Source organism: Thunnus thynnus, chromosome 9 (genome assembly GCF_963924715.1).
Source record: "Thunnus thynnus chromosome 9, fThuThy2.1, whole genome shotgun sequence".
NCBI classification, from domain to species: domain Eukaryota; kingdom Metazoa; phylum Chordata; class Actinopteri; order Scombriformes; family Scombridae; genus Thunnus; species Thunnus thynnus.
In genome coordinates, this window is record NC_089525.1 from 24,531,782 (window position 1) to 24,549,839 (window position 18,058).

The 18,058-nt window shown below is 37.5% G+C and overlaps 2 protein-coding genes across 2 annotated transcripts; one reads left to right on the top strand and one right to left on the bottom strand.

The window, feature by feature from the left end:
* The first annotated feature begins 3,727 nt into the window (after positions 1 to 3,727).
* Positions 3,728 to 8,190, top strand: LOC137188697 (uncharacterized). Its single transcript, XM_067598322.1, has 5 exons — positions 3,728 to 3,950; positions 4,071 to 4,418; positions 5,942 to 6,058; positions 7,447 to 7,505; positions 7,690 to 8,190. The coding sequence occupies exons 1-5, from the start codon at positions 3,728 to 3,730 to the stop codon at positions 7,837 to 7,839; spliced, it is 897 nt and encodes a 298-aa protein (XP_067454423.1). The 3' UTR covers positions 7,840 to 8,190.
* A 1,062-nt stretch (positions 8,191 to 9,252) lies between these two features.
* On the bottom strand, positions 9,253 to 10,326 carry LOC137188698 (signal-regulatory protein beta-2-like). The gene is made up of 3 exons (XM_067598323.1): positions 10,263 to 10,326; positions 9,803 to 10,135; positions 9,253 to 9,629 (listed from the first exon to the last, which is right to left on the bottom strand). Exons 1-3 carry the CDS (start codon positions 10,303 to 10,305, stop codon positions 9,253 to 9,255), a joined length of 753 nt encoding a protein of 250 aa, XP_067454424.1. The 5' UTR covers positions 10,306 to 10,326.
* Positions 10,327 to 18,058: the final 7,732 nt, after the last annotated feature.

Genomic DNA, 18,058 nt, shown 5'->3' on the forward strand with positions numbered 1-18,058 from the left:
GGATTTAGAGCACATCATAGCACAGAGACAGCACCGATGAAAGTTACAAATGATCTCCTAATGGCATCGGACAAAGGACTTCTCTCTGTACTTGTCTTGTTAGATCTTAATGCCGCATTTGACACCATTGACCATCACATCCTGGAGACTGGAACACTTAATAGGCATTAAAGGAACTGCATTAAACTGGTTTAAGTCCTATTTATCAGATCGATTTCAGTTTGTACACGTTAACGATGAATCCTCCATGAAGGCAAAAGTGAGACACAGAGTTCCACAAGGTTATGTGCTTGGACCAATACTATTCACCGTATAAATGCTTCCTTTAGGTAATAAAGTGTAATGTGTAATATTACACTCCATAAATTTTCATTGTTATGCGGATGATACTCAAATACATTTATCAATGAAACCAGATTACACTAATCAGTTAATGAAACTCCGAGCATGCCTTAAGGACATAAAAACCTGCATGACCTGCAATTTTCTGCTACTAAACTCAGACAAAACTGAGGTTATTATGCTTGGCCCTAAACACCTTAGTTACACATTACCTAATGATATATAGTGACAGTAGAAGGCATTGCCCTGGCCTCCAGCACCACTGTAAAGAATCTGGGAGTTATTGATCAGGATATGTCCTTTAACCCCCACATAAAACAAATCTCAAGGACTGCTTTTTTTCACTTACATAATATTGCAAAAATGAGGCACATCCTGTCTCAAATAGATGCAGAAAAACTAGTCCACGCATCTGTTACTTCTAGGCTGGATTATTGCAATTTTTTATTATCAGGCTGCCCTAACAAGTCTCCAAAGACTCTCCAGCTGGTCCAGAATGCAGCTGCGCGTGTACTGACAAAAACTAGAAAAAGAGATCATATTTCTCCCATTTTAGCTTCACTGCATTGGCTTCCTGTTATATCCAGAATAGAATTTAAAACCCTTATCTTCACCTACAAAGTCGTTAATGGTCAGGCACCACCATATCTTAAAGAGCTCATAGTACCCCATTACCCCACTTTAACACTGTGTTCCCAGAATGCAGGCTTACTTGTGGTTCCTAGAGTCTCCAATAGTAGAATGGGAGGCAGAGTCTTCAGCTATCAGGCCCCTCTCCTGTGGAACCATTTTCCAGATTCGGTCCAGGGGGCAGACACCCTCTCTACATTTAAGATTAGGCCTAAAGCTTTCCTTTTTGATAAAGCTTATAGTTAGGGCCAGCCAGGCTTGCCTTAGATCAACCCTTAGTTATGCTGCTATAGGCCTAGACTGCCTGTAATTTGCTCTTTCTGTACATCACTGCAGTCTTTAAGTCATATGACTCACCAAACAGAAGATAAGATTTGCAATAAACTTTTCACTAGCTAAATTTACATTTTAAAGGGGGTACAGATGCCACTAGCCTTTAAATATTAATATCACCCAAAATACTGCATATCTGTAAATAAAGAGGCCTAAGTCTCTAGGTCTGGTGTGAAATCCTGCAATAATATCTGTAGCACTCAGTTAAATAGGAAATTAGTAAATCTAATATTACATTTTAAAAAAAATGCATCCAGCCCTTTGCCACACTGATACACAAAGACAGAGGGGATGCCTTACATATTATGGGAGGCAGCCAATCCAGATGTTCCACATCATCAATGATGACCCACCCACTGTGCCTGTCAGTCACATCTGCAGGAAGAGCTGACGATTCTAGTCAGGGGGCTGGTGAAAGGAGAGCAGAGCACAACTCTATCACAGCACTATCACAGAAACTAATTCAGCTGCAGGCAGTTTAGAATGTTTTACTCAGCTAACCTGTATGTTTTGATCTGAGAAAGGGGACTTGTGTGAAAAAGGGAGAAAATTACACATAAAATACCTCAGTTGAGATTTGAACCCAAGACCTTGTTGAGAGGCAGCATGTTAATCACTGACAGGCTATCCCAAAAGGATGTTTTTTGTAATAAAAGAAAGCTTCTCACATGTAGTAAAACAGTAAAAATGCCACCTTGCTTCCCCATGAACAGTGGTGGACATATTCACAATAACAAGTCAGGACCAGCTGACACTATAATGCAGTCAAGTGCAACACCACAGGCTCTGGTATCAAAAAAATACAAAAGTGGAGGTCTCTGACACTACTTCCCTCACCTACTTGTATGTAGGTGTAGGGTTAGAGAATGAGAATGAGAATGAAAGATAATGAAAGTAGATAGATTGGTAATGTAAAGGATCAAAACTGTAGCAACACTTGTCTGAAGATGCAGTTCTGTTTGTGGTTGCGTCTGACAAAAAACTGACCCTAACCCTCTTACTACTACAAGTGTTGATATGACACATTAAAATTACCATACAGTTTAACCAGTGGTTCCCGGACACAGTGATGTGTCCTGCTCTGTGCTTTCTGCTTTTTCTTTTGTTGCACAGTACTGCTGGCAACTGACACATAAACAGACACAGATAAACACACACTGACAAGCAACGATGGCCAAGAAATGACGCAATGTTGTGGTTAGGCTTTCGATGTAATCTGTTGTTTTCATTGGTAGCTGCTGTGAGAGAGGGAGTGCTACTCATTCACTGGTCCCACCCCAGTTGGTTTAACCCATGATCTGAAAATAAAAGTTTTGCGCGATTATTATTTGAGCACCTTGTTATAGTCTGTTCATGTGTCTATGGTTTCACTGTTAAAAACAGACATAGACATTATTTGTACTTAGAATGAACATTTCAAACAATAATTTCAATTTGTTCAATAAAAATTAGCCTGCCGAAAGCTCTTGCAGCTTGTTTCTCCTGCTTTAATCTCACTACCTACAGTATATCCTGTTGAAGCTCACAGTCAGGTCTATTCTGAGTAAACAGCCTCAGTGGTGGGTCAATGGGCGGAGAAATGGCCCACCACAGCTTTTTTCTCAGTGAAGCTGTTGCATGTGACTTTGCTCAATTGTTCTCAAGACAGATGTGCAGAATGCCTTTACAAAGTGCTGTGAGACAAGAAAGATGGAGGTGTTTAGTCATTTGAGTAGCTGTCTCCCTACATTTTATACTGCATTTTTTAGTAAACATTTTCTTTAACAAAGAAACATATTATACGCAACTGTGTGGTTTTGGTCACATTTGCTCTGGCTTTCCCCTGCAACTGCCCCTGAAACCTGTAAACTACCACTTATGCTGTAGTTAATGTTATTTCTAATGTATCCTCCTCTTAAGCCTGATTTGAACATCCAAATTCTAACAAATACAGATTTGAAATTAAATTAGTGACATGCTCATTAGGCTATTCATCTACTTTTGTATAGATTACACAAACAAAACAACACAAACATCAGGTTCAGGATGAAATTAGCTTAATGTAATGCAAACACGGAAAGCAAAACAGCTAGCCTATGCTGGGAGACAAAAAATACAGCTCCAACTCTGGCAGTAACTAAGTTGTTTCCCTTTTTGTCACAGCCCGGCTCATAGGCTGCGACAAAATATGGGAAACCAGACGAGTTTTTGCAACTTAGGATAAGTGTTTATTTACAAAATAATGAATGAGAACGAAAAAACGTGGAAGTCAGTAATCAGTACTGTAGGCATGTGTGGATGTGTTTGTCAGCAAACAAAAAAACAAAACAGCCGTGCCGTGCCGCGCTCGGAATGGAAGAGGCGAGATGAAGGAGGAGAGAGAAACTCTGTAGAAGGCCAAGCTTTAAAGTCACGACCACATCGGGCCCAGGTGTGGCTCATGATGGCGATGATGATCCTCCGCCCTGCCCCGGATCCTGCAAGACTTATCGGCACAGTAACAGTCAGTGACCAATTTAAGTCACGTTTCACAGTCGCAAAAGAGGATGCTCAGTATTCTCTCATCATCAGAAATGTAAGCAAAGAGGATGAAGCAACATATTTCTGTCAGAAAGGAACATCATTTTCACCGACTTTCGTCAATGGCACATTCTTGGTTGTGAACGGTAAAAATAATATGTGCCTTATTTTAATGATCATTTACGTTTTTAAGTCATTCGAATAATTTAGATTGTGAATTCCTTTTGTTGCGTTTCTTTTTAATGTTGTTTTACTGAATCACACAGACAACAATCAGCAGAAATCAGTCTATGTGAAACAAAGTCCGGAGACAGCATCAGTCCAGCTGGGAGACGCACTGACTCTCCAATGTTCACTGCTCTCCAAGAACACAACAGAAAACACAGATCAGTGTCCAGGTGTACACAGTGTGTACTGGTTCAGAGCTGGATCAGGAGGATTTCATCCAGGCATCATTTACACTCACAGGAACAGGAGTGATAAACCTGTGGAGAGGAGCTGTGTCTACAGTCTGTCCAAAACTATACAGGACTCCTCTGATACTGGGACTTACTACTGTGCTGTGGTCACATGTGGAGAGATCCTGTTTGGTGAAGGAACTAAAGTGGATACAAGTATGTATTTACAGTTGTATTTAAATCATGAATAGATTTTGCATAAATATATTCAGCCTGCTTAAAATATATTAGATTTTGGCTTTTTAATGTATCATTAGTTTGTTGCTTTCTCCAAAGTTTAAAGTCCCCCTCCACTCAAAAATATGTTCTTCTTCTTGTTACTTCAGCTGGATGTTTGAATGTTAGCATGCAGAATGATGTATGTGCAGACTTGTTGTGATTTTACAACTAGTTTGGAAGCCAATTCTGGTCCAGTTTGTATCTTACACAAGTGTAGTGTAGGAACTTGAAGCCTTTGGTGCACATACACTAAGAATTGACTCTTTGGAAAAGTTGGAAACATCTTGCGTCCAGTAGTTGAGCCTTTGAAATGAACAATATTTACATATTCATAGATTATGAATTTTAAATAAGGGAGAGGGAGTATATGTCATTACAAAAATTTTAATTAGGTATTTTTTATACTTCTTAAAATTTTTAAGAAGGTTTCATAGAGCCCTATTTTAACTTCACAAGTGCAACAACAAGTGCAGCGTGGTAGGTCTTGGGTGCACTGACTGTGTGGGCGTCTTCATGCACACGTGCTATTTTGGTTTATGTGTGTGCAGCAGCACCAAGTGCAAAAAGGCTGGGTGAGGGTGAATAAAGATCAGTTGGTGTGGTGATTATTAAATACTCTCTCAGCCAGTCACATTCATGGTCTTAGCTCAGAAACAGCTGTGCCAATCACAGTTAAGCATGATAATGAGAGATGAACAAAGGGAAAACTTTTCTTCAGGAAATGTCTGCGCCACACCATGAACACTCATCACCACAAATCTGCAGCCAAAGACAGATGGTGTAGGATTCTTCATCAGTTAGTTAGGCTACTATGATAGTGATAGAAATGAAAACAAAAAAATTGGTGAAGACGTTTATATGATTGAATCGGACCAACACTATTTCATCCATAATTCTAATCAAATTCCAACCAAAATAAAACAACTTGCTTTGTGCTCCTTCATTTGAATGAACCTCACACCTGTGTACCATGTGTTCTGCCACACAGACAGGTAAAGTGAGTTTCAAGGTCAGGAAAATACCAAACAGTCGGAGCGCTGGTTGGTCTTGCATCTCCACAAAAATAGGGCCTGGTGTCTTAATGTTAATAAGAACATGATGCGAAAAGTCAACAAAATCTAATCATTATCCCGTTATGTAAGTTTGTCATTCAGAAATATTGAAAAAGGATTAATTCATCCATAATAATACTTCATGCATACATTGTATTTCACCCAAAACTCAAATAAAATAATATCATACTTTTGACTAAATACTATAAATATTCTAGTAAACATGCACATAGAAAGTAAAAGTAAAAAGAGTAAAATACTTAAATACTTCCAACAGTAATTCAACAATTATTTAGATTGTTGACAAAATGTAATTATTCTCACTCAGTTTCTAATAGCAAATGATTACTCTTGACAGTCCATTAATAAATAATGTTTAATGTGTCCTTGAAAATTTTTTGGTTCCAGGATCAGAGTTGGATCCAGTTGTTCTTGTACTTGGAGCACTGTTGGCCTGCTGTGTGACTGTGATTGCCGTCCTTATTTTCTACGTTAATGGGAGGAGAGTTTGTGAACATTGCAACGGTAGGTTCACTATATTTTACTTTTTTGTTTCAGTTAAAGTCCCCTCCACTCAAAATGTGTTTTGCTTTTTCTTACTTCATTTGGATGTTAGACCTTCACTGTGCAGAATGATGTATGTGCAGAGTTTGACACTCAAATGCTGGTTTCACATTCATCTGTTGAAGTGGGAGAGTTTCTCTGTGCTCACCTTAAATCTGAGTTGAAAGGACATGGCTGGTCATTTTATATTGTCAACAATTTACATGCACAGAGACCAAACCAACAATGAATTAATCCCACAGTATTGTCTGTGTATCCGAATCCTATTCATCTGTGCTGTAGACTTCCATCGTATCCAAAAACTATTAAAAACATATCAATGAGCCACACTGCTGCATGGTGACATGTTTAATCATTATGAAGAGTTTGGACACAGTAGTTTGTTCAGAAATGGCTCCAAAGACTTATAACAGCATCTTCAGTGAGTGTTAGATGTTGCTTTTTCATTGTTTGTCACTATTACAATTACAAAGTGTCAAAATAAAATTCATCTTTGTGAACATTATTTTTTGTAGTGTTACAATATTGTAAACGTTTAAGAAGCAAACCATTTTATGAGGTCACTATAAAGTATTTATATTTTTGTCAAATTATATTAATTTCCCAAACTAGCTTCTACCAAAGAATGGTTAGAGCAGAAGAAAGATAATGTTTTGGAATGGTCGAGTCAAAGTCCTGACCTTAATCCTAAAGAAATGCTGTGGAAGGACCTGAAGCAGGCAGTTCATGCAAAGACGCCCACCAACACCAAGGAGGAATGGGCTAAAATTCCTCCAAACAAATGTGCAGAGCTGATAAACAGTTACTGGAAACGTTTGCTGAAGTTATTGCTACAAAAGAGGGTCACAACAGTTACTGAAAGCAAGGGTTCACATAATTTTGCCTACTACAAATATGTAAGTTTGGATAATTTTCCTTAATAAATAAAAGTTTTTTCTTTGTCTCATTTGTTTAATTGGGTTCACTTTATCTAATTTTAGGACTTGTAAATATCTGATCATGTTTTAGGTCATATTTATGCAGAAATACAGAAAAATCTAAAGGGTTCACAAATTTTCAAGCAGCACTGTATATGTGTATTGAACATTTAAGTTCACATTTTACATGATGTCACAATCCAGTTTTCAATGAGCAAAGCTCTTCACTAGTGTCTGCTCAGTGCTCAGGGGCCACAAGGGACTGAAGCTGGGCACATCACAAGTGTGTAACTGTAAAACGAAGACCTTATGAATGTGATCAAAGTCTTGTTTTGTTCATTTCTGTTTTTTAATGACACAAAGTTCCCTGATATGACATCAGTAAACATATTACCACTGTGAACACACTCAAAGTTTTACTTTTATTAACAGGAGCAGCAGGAGCCTCTCATAATCTTGAAACATCAACGGTGGATCAATCAAACAACCTGGTAATTATGCTTCTGGTAAATATTCATGACAGAGGAATGAATAATCAATAACACACTTCACATTTAGGCTAATGACACTGATTAAATAAGCCATCTAAGAGAGTAACTTTATTGTTTAGGTAATGATGTTATGGTTGTAATCTCTACATTATTTAATAACACACAAATACTTTATGTTTTATAGGATGGTGAAGCAAAGGAAGTGAACTATGCAGCGCTGGATTTACCCACAATTAAAGTGAAAAGAGGAAATAAAATGAGGAGAGAGAACACACAGTGTGTTTACTCTATTGTTAGATCAGATTACCACAACCAGCAACACCCCTCTCTATAGGCAGAGCAGGACCTTTACACTGCTTCCCAATTCTCTGCAGAGGTCCGTAGCTTAGCTTGTTTTAGAGTTACAGTATAATGTGCACAGACAGGGATAGGAGGAAGTTGAACATCAGTCAGAATGTGTGTTTTCTGAAAAGTGTTGTACCCAGCAGATTTCCAGACAGACTGCTCTCAAAAGTTGAGAAAGATTCAGTTCTTGAGAAAAACGAACAATCTCAACTGCTTTTCTCTTCAAAATTCAAATTTCATGATGCATATTTGTTTATTTAAAAGTAAAGTAAAACATGTACACAAACATCAATTTAATGGCAATGATAATAGATGAGCGTCATATAAGAAACTTTCCTCATGGCTAATTCATTTCAAACCAACTCTTTCAAGATGAATCTTTTAAAAAGCCAGTTTGGGTGTCATCACAAGCTTGAGACAGTAAACAACATTTAAAAGATATGATATGCTAAAGACTATTCTAAATGTTTAACTATTAAATGTTCTTATTTTTGCATCATTTTCTTTTTGAAGTAATAAATATATTAAACAATGATACAAACAGAATGATACACAAAACATATTTCATCCAAAATTAAAAATCATTACGTTACAGAGTTCAGAGGTGAAAGGCATGTACTAGAGCAGTTTAAACACTATTTTTACAGATAATGTGACAGAGAAAAACTTTACATGAGAAACAATCTGGTGTGTGAATTAATCTGACCCCTAAGCCCTGACAGTATTGTAGACAGAATTTTCTTCTGCTGCTTTTGCATTTCTTCTCCCTGCTTTGCCAGCTATCTTCTTGGTAAAGGTTGGTGCAGAATAAACCAATGAGTTCTCATATCTCTGGAAATAAATCCCAAAATATTGTGAGATGGCAAGTCAATGTAAGGATGTGCAAACAGATAAAACATGCTTTTCAAATTACATATTATCTTTAAATTCCTTACCTGCTGACTTTGTTGGCCACCACTGGCTGTTTCAGCATTTGTTTGCAAAGAAACAGCAGCTGGATTATAAAATAATAATAATATGACTTATACACAGCTCTGATGTCAATCTAAAGATGTTAGAGCTGTTTTTAAATACTGTTTGATAGATTAATGTTTGAGTAATTTCTCTTACCGTTCCAGCAATCACAAGATTTTCTCTTGATGCGATATATGAGGAAGGCTGTTACAACCAGATTTATAGCCAAAGCAGCACACAGCAGGTAGATAATTGTGTTGGCCTTCTGTAAATTCCACCAGCTGACAACTGAAGCATTATGAAAAAAAGAAACAAAATAAATAATTTAAGGTTACGAAATAGCAATAACTAATTTACGGTATTTGATAAGAAGAAGAACAAATGTTTTTTGATCTAAATGGATTGTACTTAACTCCTAATAAAACACATAGATAGGATAATTTCACCATTATAGAGAAATGAAGTTACCTTCAATGTCCAGTTTTGTTCCATTTCCAAATAATATCTCTCCACATGTGGCCACAGCACAGTAGTAAGTCCCAGTATCAGAAGAGCTGACGTTCTTAGAGAAGCTGTAGAAACATTTCTGTGGAGAGCGAGTCTCAGAACTCTTTTCACATTCATCACCACTGTTTCCATGAGCGTAAATAAAACTGGGATGAGATTCATCTGATCCAGCTCTGAACCAGTACACTCTGTCTTCTTCTGGACACTTTTTATTCTCAGAGTCAGAGAGCACTGAACACTGGAGAGTCACAGAGTCTCCTGGACGGACTGGATCAGATGGAAAGTCTTGAGTGATGACAGTGATATCAGGTTCTGGTCCTGGGGAAGTGAAAATACAAATTATGAACATGTTTTACTCACTTTAATGAAAACAGTTACACACATTCATTTATACACGAAAACTGCTGTTATAAATGGTGTTGAATGTAAGCAGATAAGCTGATGATTACATATAAGGAACGTGAAATCTTTGCTTGCTGTCTTTTATTTACCTTTAATCCTCAGAAATGTTCCTTTTAATAATGTCATGTTAAGTATGTCTACTTTTATACAGTAATAAAGTCCAGCATCGCTGAGCTTAGCTTTATTAATATCCAGGACAAATTTTCCAGGCTCTTGTTTTGTTGTAATGTGAGTAATCTTATTAACACCAACGTAATCAAAGGCATATGTTCCTCCCAAGAATTCAGGTACATTTCCAGCAACAAGCCTGATCCAGAACAAGGTGGTTGCTCCAGACTCAGATGTCTGACGGGTACATGTCAGAGTCACATCATCTCCAACATCAACAGTCTTTGTCACAAAGATCTGATCGTCTGCACATCCTGAAAAAAAAGACACAGAGCAATAATAAACAACAGACAGATAAAATCATATATGCTTTCTGCTGAACTGCTTCAACAAGATGACAATATAATTGATATATCCAGAGTGAAGACTTTTTATACTTACGCCCAACTCTGAGCATGAGCAAGATATAAAATACAAACAGCATTTTCTTGTTAACTCATGTAAGAAAACAGTTAATTTAAACAGTATCAGAAGATGATCTGCCTTAATGTAATCATATGAAATGGGAGGGAACAATTTCAGAACAATCTGATTGGCTGCTTGTTATGTTGGCGTTTCATTGTACTACCACAGTGGAAATAATATCAAACATCTTTCCAACCTAAACACTTGAAACAACACCAACAGCAAGCTTTTGTTTCATGTTTCATGGTGGGTTTCTATTACTGCCACTGAGAGTAAACACAAGAGATGATTTCATTCAGTATTGATGTGAAGCACAATAATCTTAAACACTGCTGTTCATAAAACTTTTTTTTGTGATTGTTGGGGTGATTTCCAGCACAATTTATCCCATTTTTTGGTCCATACTAACCCTATCAAACAGGACATCAACAGGAGTTCAGTGACAACAACTTTGATGTTGAGTAATTCTGCAAACCCAAGATTATGTTTAATGTTGGAGTTTTCAATTGTTCAGTATATATAAATACATATTTTTATTACAGCAACTTAAAGTCCTCCTCTATTCAAAAATGTGTTTTGCTTCTTGTTCCTTCAGTTAGATGTTCAGCCTTCACGGTGTAGAATGATATATGTGCAGAGTTTGACACTAGAAGGCTCTTTTCACATTTATCTACTTTTGAAATGAATAATAATGGCATATTCAAAGATTTTTCAATGAGAGAGAAGGAGATGTCATTTTAAGGATTTTAACTAGAAAATTGGACTTTTTGATTTTTGGAAAAAACATATTAGACACATTATTATTCTCAGCAGAGTATTCTTTTTATATCTTACAACATGTCTGGAGGGGATTTTAAGTAAAACTACTTCGTTATTGTTCGGGAAAGATCATTGTAATGGCAATAAACCACAGTATGATGACAGACTATGACAGACACCATACTTCATGAACTGCACACTACTTCCTGCACTGGAACTGAACATTAGCACTGGATGTTAATGTCAGTACCCACTGTAGAAAAGTCTATATAATACTTACTACTTACCTTAGAAACAGTTGTAAAGCCTGATATATATTGAGACTGTCTTTCTCCAGTTGACCTTCCTCAACTAAGTTCAACAATGTCTTCATCTAAACCATCACCCTGTCTCTTAGACCCCATCCCAACTATGCTGCTTAAGGAAGTCTTACCCTTAGTTAGCAATTCTTTACTAGATATGATCAATCTGTCTTTAGTAACAGGCTATGAACCACAGTCCTTTAAAGTAGCTGTAATTAAACCTCTTCTTAAGAAGCCTACTCTTGATTCAGGCATTTTAGCCCACTATAGACCCATATCTAATCTTCCCTGTCTCTCTAAGATCCTCGAGAAAGCAGTTGCCAATCAGTTGTGTGACTTTCTACATAACAATAGTTTATTTGAGAATTTTCAGTCAGGATTTAGAGCACATCATAGCACAGAGACAGCACCGATGAAAGTTACAAATGATCTCCTAATGGCATCGGACAAAGGACTTCTCTCTGTACTTGTCTTGTTAGATCTTAGTGCCGCATTTGACACCATTGACCATCACATCCTATTAAGAGACTGGAACACTTAATTGGCATTAAAGGAACTGCATTAAACTGGTTTAAGTCCTATTTATCAGATCGATTTCAGTTTGTACACGTTAACGATGAATCCTCCATGAAGGCAAAAGTGAGACACGGAGTTCCACAAGGTTATGTGCTTGGACCAATACTATTCACCGTATATATGCTTCCTTTAGGTAATATTAAAGTGTAATGTGTAATATTACACTCTATAAATTTTCATTGTTACGCGGATGATACTCAAATACATTTATCGATGAAACCAGATTAAACTAATCAGTTAATGAAACTCCGAGCATGCCTTAAGGACATAAAAACCTGCATGACCTGCAATTTTCTGCTACTAAACTCAGACAAAACTGAAGTTATTATGCTTGGCCTTAAACACCTTAGTTACACATTACCTAATGATATAGAATGACAGTAGAAGGCATTGCCCTGGCCTCCAGCACCACTGTAAAGAATCTGGGAGTTATTGATCAGGATATGTCCTTTAACCCTCAAATAAAACAAATCTCAAGGACTGCCTTTTTTCACTTACATAATATTGCAAAAATGAGGCACATCCTGTCTCAAATAGATGCAGAAAAACTAGTCCACGCATCTGTTACTTATAGGCTGGATTATTGCAATTTTTTTATTATCAGGCTGCCCTAATAAGTCTCCAAAGACTCTCCAGCTGGTCCAGAATGCAGCTGCGTGCGTACTGACAAAAACTAGAAAAAGAGATCACATTTCTCCCATTTCAGCTTCACTGCATTGGCTTCCTGTTAAATCCTGAATAGAATTTTAAATCCTTCTCCTCACCTACAAAGCTGTTAATAGTCAGGCACCATCATATCTTAAAGAGCTCATAGTACCCTATTACCCCACTTTAACACTGTGCTCCCAGAATGCAGGCTTACTTGTGGTTCCTAGAGTCTCCAATAGTAGAATGGGAGGCAGAGTCTTCAGCTATCAGGCCCCTCTCCTGTGGAACCATTTTCCAGATTCGGTCCAGGGGGCAGACACCCTCTCTACATTTAAGATTAGGCCTAAAGCTTTCCTTTTTGATAAAGCTTATAGTTAGGGCCAGCCAGGCTTGCCTTAGATCAACCCTTAGTTATGCTGCTATAGGCCTAGACTGCCAGGGGACTTCCTGTGATGCACTGAGCTCCTCTCTTCTCCTCCTCCTCTCCATCTGTATGCATTCATGTACCATTAATGTATGTTACTAACTTGGCTTCATCCCCAGAGATTTTGTGCTTTCTTGTCTCGCAGGAAACTTCAGAGTCTGATGGATGATGGCGTGGTCCTGTGGGTATCCTGCCTGGACACCTTCTCTGGCTATTATTGCTATTGTTATTGCTAGTAATATCTCTATTATTATTATTATCATTGTTATTGTTATTTTTTTTTGTTATTATGCTTCTCTGTTTCTGTCTCCCCCTCTCCCACTCCCTCCCCCCTCTCCCCCTCCCTCCCTTTTTGTCTCTCAACCCAACCAGTCAAGGCCCACCTAGAGCCCGGTTCTGCTTGACGTTTCTTCTGGTTAAAGAGGAGTTTTTTCCTTGCTGCTGTCACATAGACCTACTCTATGTGAAAAGTGACCTGAGATAACTTTTGTTATTATTTGGCGCTATAATATATAATAAAATTGAAGTGAATTGAATCAAATTACTTATTTCCATGTGCAAGATGTGTATTTTAGAATTGTAGGACTCATATAAAAATGACAATATTACCTTTCAATTAGCAATGAACATAAAATAGTGAATAAAATAGTGTCTTTTGGTGATCCAATAATTTTGCACTACAGCATGGCACCAACTAGATTGGATTTGATCAAAACATATGTAATTTGCTCTTTCTGTACATCACTGCACTCTTTAAGTCATATGACTCACCAAACAGAAGATAAGATTTGCAATAAACTTTTCGCTAGCTAAATTTACATTTTAAAGGGGGTACAGATGCCACTAGCCTTTAAATACTAATATCACCCAAAATACTGCATATCTGTGAATAAAGAGGCCTAAGTCTCTAGGTCTGGTGTGAAATCCTGCAATAATATCTGTAGCACTCAGTTAAATAGGAAATTAGTAAATCTAATATTAAATTTTAAAAAATGCATCCAGCCCTTTGCCACACTGATACACAAAGACAGAAGGGATGTCTTACATATTGTGGGAGGAGCCAATCCAGATGTTCCCGCCCACTGTGCCTGTCAGTCACATCTGCAGGAAGAGCTGACGATTCTAGTCAGGGGGCTGGTGAAAGAAGAGCAGAGCACAACTCTATCACAGCGCTATCACAGAAACTAATTCAGCTGCAGGCAGTTTAGAATTTTTGAGTCAGCTAACCTGTATGTTTTGATCTGAGAAAGGGGACTTGTGTAATAAAGGGAGAAAATCACAAATAAAATACCCCCGTTGAGATTTGAACCCAAGACCTTGTTGAGAGGCAGCATGTTAATCACTGACAGGCTATCCCAAAAGGATGTTTTTTGTAATAAAAGAAAGGTTTTAACATGTAGTAAAACAGTAAAAATGCCACCTTGCTTCCCCATGAACAGTGGTGGACACATTCACAATAACAAGACAGAACCAGCTGACACTATAATGCAATCAAGTGCAACACCACAGGCTCTGGTATCAAAAAAATAAAAAAGTGGAGGTTTCTGACACTACTTCCTTCACCTACTTGTATGTAGGTGTAGAGTTAGAGAATGAGAATGAGAATGAAAGATAATGAAAGTAGATAGATTGGTAATGTAAAGGGTCAAAACTGTAGCAACACTTGTCTGAAGATGCAGTTCTGTTTGTGGTTGCGTCTGACAAAAAACTAACCCTAACCCTCTTACTACTACAAGTGTTGATATGACACATTAAAATCACCATACAGTTTAACCAGTGGTTCCCGGACACAGTGATGTGTCCTGCTCTGTGCTTTCTGCTTTTTCTTTTGTTGCACAGTACTGCTGGCAACTGACACACAAACAGACACAGATAAACACACACGGACAAGCAACAACAGCCAAGAAATGACGCATTGAAAGTTAGGCATTGTTGTGGTTGGGCTTTCGATGTAATCTGTTGTTTTCATTGGTAGCTGCTGTGAGAGGGGGAGTGCTACTCATTCACTGGTCCCACCCCAGTTGGTTTGACCCATGATCTGAAAGTAAAAGTTTGCTCGATTATTATTTGAGCACCTTGCTATAATCTGTTCATGTGTCTATGGTTTCACTGTTAAAAACAGACATAGACATTATTTGTACTTAGAATGAACATTTCAAACAATCATTTCAATTTGTTCAATAAAAATTAGCCTGCCGAAAGCTCTAGCAGCTTGTTTCTCCTGCTTTAATCTCACTACCTACAGTATATCCTGTTGAAGCTCACAGTCAGGTCTATTCTGAGTAAACAGCCTCAGTGGTGGGTCAATGGGCGGAGAAATGGCCCACCACAGCTTTTTTCTCAGTAGCTGTTGCACACACACTGTGTGGTTTTGGTCACATTTGCTCTGGCTTTCCCCTGCAACTGCCCCTGAAACCTGTAGGCTACCACTTATGTTGTAGTTAATGTTATTTCTAATGTATCCTCCTCTTAAGCCTGATTTGAACATCCAAATTCTAACAAATACAGATTTGAAATTAAATTAGTGACATGCTCATTGGGCTATTCATCTACTTTTGTATAGATTACACAAACAAAACAACACAAACATCAGGTTCAGGATGAGATTATCTTAATGTAATGCAAACACTGAAAGCAAAACAGCTAGCCTACACTGAAAGATGAAAAATACAGCTCCAACTCCAGCAGTGACTATGTTGTTTCCCATTAGCTATCAAGTTATATGCCAGTGCACCCAAAAACATCATTGGGGTTTTGTCTTTACTGTGAAGACATGATGATTTTGTTGCATGCAGCCATTAGGTCTATTTGTTGTGGGTCAGTAAAGAGCTCCAATGTATAAGCTGACTTCCCATTAAAAGCCCTGCGCACCCATAATACACACACACACGGATGAATTCACTTGTTGTGGCTGATTCTCATATCTGTGTGGATGTCTATGAGGGCTGTCATGATATCAGATTTTCACAACATGAAAAAATTCAAGATAATGATATTATTGCGATATCTATAGAAAATTTGAAAAGAAAATGCTATCAGTCAAATCTTTAACTTTGTTTATTGTATGTTTTGCTTCTTTTCTGGCAAATGAATTACACTCAAAATACGAGTGTAGAGAGGTGGAAAGAGAGTCGTAACCATAACTGTACATGCTACAGAAAATAAATATTTTACTAATTTTTCTAAGAGTATGTGTAGCCGTCTTCCAAAAAAGGCCATTTAGAGACACCAAATAACAGAGTAACTGAAGCATAAACACATTATAGTGCTTTTCCCCTCTTGAAACAAAACTTTGTGCATGTAAAAGAGTCAAAACAATTGATGAATGTGAGTCAATTTGCACAATTTCAATGTTGTGGCTTTATAAAAAGCAATAAAGCAGCATATGGTCATTTTTGGAATTTCATTGGCTATTTGAAGCGCCAGTCATTGGCAGAATCTGTTCTTACTGGCTCGGTCTTTATATGGAAGAAGAGGGGCAGGCACCTCCTTTCACCATGGACTCTCGTTGGGTATTGAAGGCTGTGGACAGGACATGAAAGCTCATTGGGTCAAGTGAGGCGTCAATTGAAAGGTCAGAGTGCAACCGCCATTTTGATACAAAGATGTCACTAATGTTTACATGATGCAACAGCCGTTTGTGGATATTTATTGATGTAATAATGTGTTTTGGACTAAATATTTTAATGGATTGGATCAACTGAACTTTTGCGAATCTAAGAAGACCATTTTTGTTGGATTTGCATCAGTCAGCAGAATAATATGAGGCTTCATAGATGAGTAGCATGTATTTTGTAATTGTTTGTTTTTTGGTGGTCTGACAGAGTCGTTGATTGTACTTGCTGTTGCCATGGTATCTTGAGATGGTTTGCATCAGTCGAATCACAAGAATCTTAGCTTTCCAAAGATGTGTTGCATGGGTACCCACTTAAAGACAGGAGTTGTGTACATAGCATAGTTGTGTACTTAAAAGTCGCAACATTAAGGGGTTTTAAGAAGCGCTGGATTATTTACACTACATTATCATATGTATATTATATTATATTATATTATGTTATTATATGATATCAATATTTCATTTTTTAAATATCATGATTATCGTCAATACTGGTATAACGCAACACCCCTTGTGTCTACAGGCTGTCTGACTGACATCTACATGACTATTGTTAGCTTTGTTGCATCTCTTACACTTTTATCATTGTGATTAGTTCACGAAATCCAGTGACCTCATGTTAACTCCAGCATATTTCTAACCTTGCCAGGGTCAACCTGAACAGATGCCTTATCAGCCAAAATAATTGAAAATATATGGGTGTGTGTGAATAATTTCAAGTTATGGCATCGTGTTTGCTATTTCTAGCTTCATTACAGGCACCTCTACACATTTGTGCTGACAGTTTCACACTATTCTACACTCTGTTGTGGTAATGTGGCTAGAAACACAGCATTGCTACAGTAAAAAGATCACTGATGGCTAACAAACATGGCTGTAAACACTGTAGGTTTCAAAATATTAAGTAAGTGTTTTTTTAGAAGTTTTATGAGGAAAGAGTTAAGTATGTCTAAAGGAAGCACGTAGGGTGTTCTGGTAAGAAACAATGAAAATATAACTCTTTGTTTAAAAGAAATTTACACGGGTCATTTCCTGCCTGTGCCGTGTGCATGTGTTGGTAGGTGGCAATATCCAAACATAAAGGTAAAAACATTGCTCCATAGCTCCATCTTTAAATACACACACAGTTGTTAGACAAAGGCATCTATGTTTGTGCTAATCTAAGCAAAACACAAAAACAGGAATTACAGACACAAAAACATTAAACTTAATTATAGTTCAAGTGGTCAGAATATAGAGAATACTTTGAAAACATTAGATTATGGCCTTTTAAGAATGTATTATTAGTTTGTTGCCTTCTCCAAAGTTTAAAGTCCCCCTCCACTCAAAAATATGTTCTTCTTCTTGTTACTTCAGCTGGATGTTTGAATGTTAGCATGCAGATGATGTATGTGCAGACTTGTTGTGATTTTACAACTAGTTTGGAAGCCAATTCTGGTCCAGTTTG